Below are 7,500 nucleotides of genomic sequence, written 5' to 3'. Positions count from 1 at the left end.
CAAATCAAGCAAAACTTCTGTCTTCCAAGGCTCACAAATCAAGCAAAACTTCTGACTTCCAAGGCTCACAAATCAAGCAAAACTTCTGTCTTCCAAGGCTCACAAATCAAGCAAAACTTCTGTCTTCCAAGGCTCACAAATCAAGCAAAACTTCTGTCTTCCAAGGCTCACAAATCAAGCAAAACTTCTGTCTTCCAAGGCTCACAAATCAAGCAAAACTTCTGTCTTCCAAGGCTCACAAATCAAGCAAAACTTCTGTCTTCCAAGGCTCACAAATCAAGCAAAACTTCTGTCTTCCAAGGCTCACAAATCAAGCAAAACTTCTGTCTTCCAAGGCTCACAAATCAAGCAAAAGCTCACTGAACACAAATCATTTTAGAGCAGTTGTCTTGTTATATATCACTGAAAAGGATTTCGATCAATGGGGATGGGGCAGAACCACTAAGTGAAAACTACTCTTTGAAAGGTAATAATGTGATATAGCATAGTTAAAATGATGACCTTTGTAATGTGATGAGGTGGGGCAAAGTCACCATGTGTAAAATTTGTTGATAATTTTTTTTTTTAAACTTTAAAAAAAAAAAAAAAAAAAAAGATTTGTTGATGAAAACTACAATAGTGCAATATTCTAAGAATCATCATTTCAAATCACACACAAACACTGCTCCAGAAACAAGCAGTGCTTTTAGATTTAGTTTGTTGTATAAAACTCAGATGACTGTTAAATCTTGTGGATCTCTTTTTTAATGAAAATTTTAGCATGAATGTACTCAAAAGTAAGAAAAAAATCTGTTTTTATGTGATACATATAAATACAAATTTATAAAATTATGATATATAAAATGGTAGTTATTAGTCCCCTACTGGTTTGTAAAACTGAAGGGAACTATAGCTTTCTTCTCCATCTGTCCGTCCATCCCTCTGTCTGACTGCCAGTCTGTTCCATTAGTTTTCCAGACTTTTTAGACCTATTGCAATTGGTTGCCGTCCATCGTTGTCCATTAACAATTGAACACTTTAACTTCTTGATAACTAACATTCCAATTCTTTTCAAATTTGGTATGAAGGATCTTTGGGACAAGGGGGACATAAATTGTAAATTTCAGGGCTCCTGCACCCCTTGGGTCTTATGGGGGGACGTCCCAAAATTGACAAATTTTCAAAAATTGTTCTCTACAACTGCACATGTGTAAGAAAAACCAAATGCATAGTGATGTAGAGCAGGAAGGCTTCTACCAAAACTTTTAATTTCATGATCCAAGGTGTAGGGGTTGTGACCCCAGGGCGGGGCCAAACTGGGTATATGTATATAGTGTTTATGTGTAAAACACTTAAATAACATCCTCTATAGTGCTATTGATACTGAATTGAAACTAAATAGATATTTAGATAGAGCAGATAGTCCTTTACCAAAATTGTTAATTTCTTGATCCCATGGGTTTTTGGTATCTGGGTGGGGCCAAAATGGTCAGTTATTAAATGTGTGAACAAAAGAACATTTTTAACTTCTTCTTGGTAACTACCATTCCAATTCCTTTCAAATTTGCTTTGAAGCATCTTTGGGACCAAGGGGACATAAATTGTAAATTTCAGGACTCCTGCACCCCTGGGTCCCTAGGTGCGTTACAAAAACTTGTATAAGAAAAACTAAATGCATAGTGATATACAGCAGGAAGGCTGCTACCATAATTGTGAATTTCATGATCCCCGGGGCAGGGGTTCTGACCCTAAGTGTGTAAAACACTTTTAAAATAACATCTTCTTTAGTGCTATTGATTCTAATTGAAACTAAATGGATATTTAGAAAGACCAGGTAGTCCTTTACCAAAATTGTAAATTTGATGATCCCAGGGGTAGGGATTTTGGTATCTAGGTGGGGCCAAAATTATTATAATGATTATTGTCTTAATGATTTGAAGGACTTCTTCAACTTTGCTGATACATTATAAAATCTTAATGCATTTTCATGAAGAGGAGAAAAGAATATACAAAAAATGGTGAATTTCGCAACCCCAGGATTTTGACTCGAGGAGGGGTCCAAATTAGTCATGTGGTAAAGTCTTCATCAGTATATGCACTTTTGTGGGCATTGAAGTTTTAAGAACACATCTTGTTTTATGCTGTTGCTGAATTTTACAATTTAGTTTAGATATTCAGAACAGGAATTTGTTTTCTAGATTTCATAGCCCATGGGACTAGTGATACTTTTAACTAGTACTCAGGTGACCGATAAGGCGTGTGTGCCTCTTGTTCATGTTATGTTTGTGTGGATTCATTAGAAACTTGCAATGTAGATTCAGAGTGGCAAACTACAGATGAAGCTCAAATTTGATGGACAAGTTCTAAAGAAATTAGTTTTTATATTGTACATTTTTTATTCATGGGAATCGGGATTGTGTTCCGATGAAAATGCGGTAAAAGTAGGACGTCTGAATAGAGGCAGTTGACAAATCTCGATCGCTGATTTTGTAAAAAAAAAAAAAAAATAATAATAATAATAACTTCATTAATATAACATTTCAAGCCCATTAATGTATATCCATTCTGTCAATCACACAATTATTTTTGTGTAGTCTGTGAGTGAAGCCTGATCGGTAGGCAGTTCTCAATTTACCACATTCCTGAAGTCGTGGATATTCAAAATCGATTTTCAAACAATTGATAGTAGGCCCCCAAGTAGTATTTAGAAGTCCTTTATAAGTATTTAAAATACAGGTATGAATGTCAAATAGTGTTGTTTTGTGTTCCATTTGCACGATTATTTGAATGATTCCTCCACATATTTTGTGCAAAGATTAAAACTATCTCATTTCTTATAAAAACTACACGAGTCAACTGTATTATCAACAAAACATGAAACTAATTCGATACTGGTAAACATGGTGACTGGGTACCAATGTATCGGGCTCATGGTTCAAGGTCAAACATCAAATGTACATTCTCTCAACAGTCGTCAATTAATGGGGGCGCCGGTAGGGGACATGTATTGCATATACAATCCCCTAAGAATGTTTTCATTTGATTGCAATGTAATGAATACATCAGATTCACATAATTTGAAAGAAAATATTTCAGCAAGTATTCAATTAATTTATGAAAACTAGACATGTTGGTCATAGATTATTTGGTATGTAAAAGGGTTAAGGAATTTGTTTTATAATAGGGTCTCTTGTCCAATACAAAATGGGAGATGAAAGTGTTCCTGACCTTTTTGACCTTGCTGAAATGTCCAAGGAGGATAATGAAGAGGATTCCACAAAGGATTGCATGGATCAGTCCAACAAATCAAAATCACTGGACACACCCCTCCCCATCCAGATATCAGCTGATGACCTGGATTAAACACGAGGCATACTAGATGTACATGTTGTACTCTGTACACTTATTCCTTGTACATTTACAGTAAAACATGGTTATAGTGAACCTCCAGGGTGTACTGTAAAACATGGTTATAGTGATCCTCCAGAGTGTACTGTAAAACATGGTTATAGCGATCCTCCAGGGTGTACTGTAAAACATGGTTATAGCGATCCTCCAGGGTAAGTGAAAAACAGTTCTTCAAAACCAAACTTCCTTCAGTCCAACAACATTTTTGTTATTTTCCTTTCATAGGGAAATAGATATCACTTCGCAATAAACGTGAATTCGTTGTAAGCATGTTCATTATAAACGTGTTTTACTGTACTTCATAGTTTGTGCTGATTTGTAATTCAATTTGGTTTGCTAAAGGGAATGTGAGAGGTTTGTATATTCTACAAAATATTGTGGTTGTGTAATACTGTCATTTGAGAGAGAGAGAGAGAGAGAGAGAGAGAGAGAGAGTCACTTCAAAAGCCTAAAGATTGTTTTAGATACATTTAATATAGTTCTGTTTCATTACATTATAAAGATATTTTTAATTGTTTTTCTGTTTCACAGAATCTGTATATATCACTAAATGATCTACATATATTTGCCATGATGTCTGTTAAGGTAATCATGTATTTGTTTTTATTAAAACACTATTCAAAATTAAAGAATTGACAAAAATATTTACAAAACAAAAGCACAATTTTACAATCATGATGAAAGAACTTTGGTGTTGTAAATAGCTTCACTTTAAATGTTTTCTGTCGATTGTTTCATTATGGGTAAGTTTTTGTTTGAAAAATTCTTGTTAAAATTCAGAGTTTGTTAATTAATACAGTTCTTCTTAAACATTCTTGTAATGATTACATCTCACAAGAAACTGATTTTCCATGGTTTTGAAAATATAGAAAATAATTTGATATAATGAATTTTGCTTATAATGAAACAAAATGATCTGGCCTCAGTAGAGCAGAGTTAATACTTACAGTGATTTTTTAAGACCCATTTTAGGTCCGAATATCGGCCCTTTCTCGTCCCAAAAATTACTTATTTTTTTCCCAATTTAACTTGCACTTTTCCCAATAATAAAAATTTGTGAAAAACGTATTTGTTTAAAAAAAATTCGGTGTGAATAGTTTATGTACAACATGACAAGGACGCATCAATTTTAGATGATAAATAAAGAATAGTCGAAAATTTTAATAGCTTAAAGAAAAGAAAGATAAATATGTAAAATAAAAGAAGAATGACATGAATTTGTGTTTAATTTCTTGTTTGATTTGATATATTTAGCATGTTTACAATAATGTCTAGGTTTTCCCAATTTGAAAGCCACAGGACCCTTTTGAAAAATCACTGAACTATTCTTGTATTTCCAGTGTAGAGATTAAAAAGTAATAAATTTCAACCAAGGTCATCATTCACCCACTTAAGTAGCCTTTTATATATATATATATATATACATTTTGTATATAAAGCATGGTTTGGTTTTGAGATAACCATATGAAATGTTATTTTTCTGTTTATGCCATTTCAAAGATTGTATTACAATTTTAAAAAAAAAAGCATTTCTTATGTGAACAACTCAAGAAATAAGAAATTAATGTCATTATCATTCATTGCATGTATATTCTATTTAGTTTATTTATGGAATGGTCTGAAACATGGCAGTATTTTGCGCAGTATTTGTGTACATTTTGAGGAATGTAAAACTGGCCACATGGTTGATAGTGTGGATAATGCTTACATGTACTTGACAGCTTCATTAAAAATGTTGTCAGTTTGCTTTAAGTTATGTATACTTTTTATACCTCACAGGTTTGTAGATAGTTGGACGTGATCTAACAGAGAAGATCAAATAATATTATTTTATTTTGTATGGAATGCATTGTAAATTTGCATTTAAAATATATAATCTGCGGGCGAAGGATTCTCAAGTACCAATTAATGGTAGTCTCGCCAAAGTTAGAATGTACAGGAATGGCCTTGTCCTGTCTGTTTATCTAACATAATGTAGTAGAACCAGTGAACTACAGTAGAGAATGACTCCAGACAATACTGACACTGAGAAGGATATCAAGTATAACAAGATACCATGTCACCACCAGACTCTGTATCTAAGGTCATTAGAAAAGGTCAAAGTAATGGGAGTCATTTTCTTCAGATTTCAGTACTTTGTTTTTAATGTTATTAAAAATCAAGAAGAATGGGTCAAGATGGAAATGGAGTTTATGAAGTATTTTGAATACACATAGAAGTATTTCATGGGGGGGGGGGGGGGGGGGGGGGGGGGGGGGGGTTCGGTTTCACCATGTCTGCCTGTCTTGGGACAATTGACTTGCTTCACCCAATTAGTGTAGATTCAAGTTGGTGACAAAAGAGCTCTACTGTGTTGCTCAGATTTGCATTTCCTCCCTTTCACAGTGAATATTGACACAAATCAAGGTCACAAGAAGTAACTTATATTCATGTGAAACATGAAGATTGTTGAAATTCGTATCTTTCTGGTTCTCAGTTATACAATACTTTAAATATGGATGAGCTCGCGGGAGTATTAGGGCAGGTCTAGTAGATTTTTACAATATGTTATACATTAAAAGAGATTGACATCGGAAATAAAAGATTGTAATTCGTTGAATTGTTGTGTTGAATATTCCAAGTATGTTGATTTTCTGTAGGTTTTGGAAGTAATTACAACTGCCAGGAAACAATCTAAATTTATTAAAGTACAGTTTATACCTGTAGTTGGTATGCATCCCTGACTACAAATTCATTCAACAAATGATACTGGCGACCACAACTACCGCACACATCTGTTCTACTGGCGCTAATTAAGATATTGCCGAGATCATCAGGTGAAATTTGTTAGTAATTGCAACATTTTATTCACGAAGGAATTGCAAATATCGGAACATGTCATTCAATGTTGACTATTATACATGTATATGGAAATATTGCTTTTGTCCTAATGATTGTAAATTGAGTTACAACAATTTGACCCAGAATTTAGAATGGAAGGTGAAGATAACAAGCAGTGATCAATCTCAACTCGTATAAGGAATTCAAAATAAAGAGTTGGCAAACACAGACCCCTGGACATACATATGCACCAGAGGTGGGATCAAGTGCCTAGGAGGAGTAAATATCCTCTGTCGACACCCGTTGTGAGCCCCATTTCTGGATCGGGTAAACGGGAGTATCCTAGTCAAAATCAGTGTGCCAAGAACGGCCCAACAATCAGTCTGGAACTAGTCGGACAGCATTTGACCCAAAGTAGGTTGTATTGGCAAACTAGATCATTATAATGACCATAGAATTTGTGAAATGCTGATTTTAAACGAGACTGTTGAAACCCCTGTAACATCAACTTGTTTGTCAGAATCGCTCTCTATTTGGTATTTGCATTATTACGCCTACACTTTATGCCAAGTGGAGGGTGCCTATTCTTTCTTAAGGTCAAGGTCGTATTAGCAGGATTCAGACCGATTCGTTGGGGCTAGGACCATCAAACTTGGTACGCATACATCTTATGCCAAGTCAAAATATTACATAGAGAGTACATTCTTTGTCTTGTTTTTACGATGGAAAGAAAGTATGTCACATTTTCATGATTGCTGTTACTACCTGAAGGCAAGTTCTACAAATCGTGGTGTAAGAAAAACACCATATATTAGCTTTTCACGGGCGTATTATGTACCGTTGGTGGTACTCTTGTTTAAGGATGTACTCTACATCGTAATAATGGCTGACTTCCTTTACAAACATGGATGAAAAATCAATATCAGCAATATCTGACTTTTCTTTTTCAATTTAAATACCTAGACGAGTAGGTTAGCATACCAACTGCTGAACTGTAGGTCGCAGGTTCTAGTCCAGCAGGGGTCTTCAATTTCTTTTTCCAGATTACCTTCTAGTAAAACTATTTTTTTTACCAAATAAAGTAAATTTGAAAATTTTCAACTTCAAAATATTGTACATATCCTCCACTTTTCATCTACATCAAATTTCTCTGGTGTAGCATACCTCCTTAAGGATGTACTCTACATCGTCATAATGGCTGACTTTCTTTTAAAAATGGATGAAAATATACATTTTATATCGGCAATATATGCCAATTCATTCCAAAAGTTATCGAGTTGCTCAGTAGGTTAG

The 7,500-nt window shown here is 34.3% G+C and overlaps 1 protein-coding gene across 6 annotated transcripts in view; it reads left to right on the top strand.

The window, feature by feature from the left end:
- LOC125667965 (heat shock factor protein-like) overlaps nucleotides 1-5,982 on the top strand; it is a 27,814-nt gene extending 21,832 nt beyond the window's left edge. For all 6 annotated transcript variants that reach the window (XM_048901713.2, XM_048901706.2, XM_056153173.1 and 3 more), the window contains one exon: nucleotides 3,164-5,982. In XM_048901713.2, the coding sequence (XP_048757670.2) occupies nucleotides 3,164-3,342 (179 nt within the window). In that variant the 3' untranslated portion in view covers nucleotides 3,343-5,982. The remainder of the gene's footprint in view (nucleotides 1-3,163) is intronic.
- The last annotated feature ends 1,518 nt before the right edge of the window (nucleotides 5,983-7,500 follow it).

The sequence above is a fragment of the Ostrea edulis genome, chromosome 1 (genome assembly GCF_947568905.1).
Source record: "Ostrea edulis chromosome 1, xbOstEdul1.1, whole genome shotgun sequence".
Classification (NCBI taxonomy): domain Eukaryota; kingdom Metazoa; phylum Mollusca; class Bivalvia; order Ostreida; family Ostreidae; genus Ostrea; species Ostrea edulis.
This window is presented reverse-complemented; position numbering and strand designations above follow the sequence as displayed.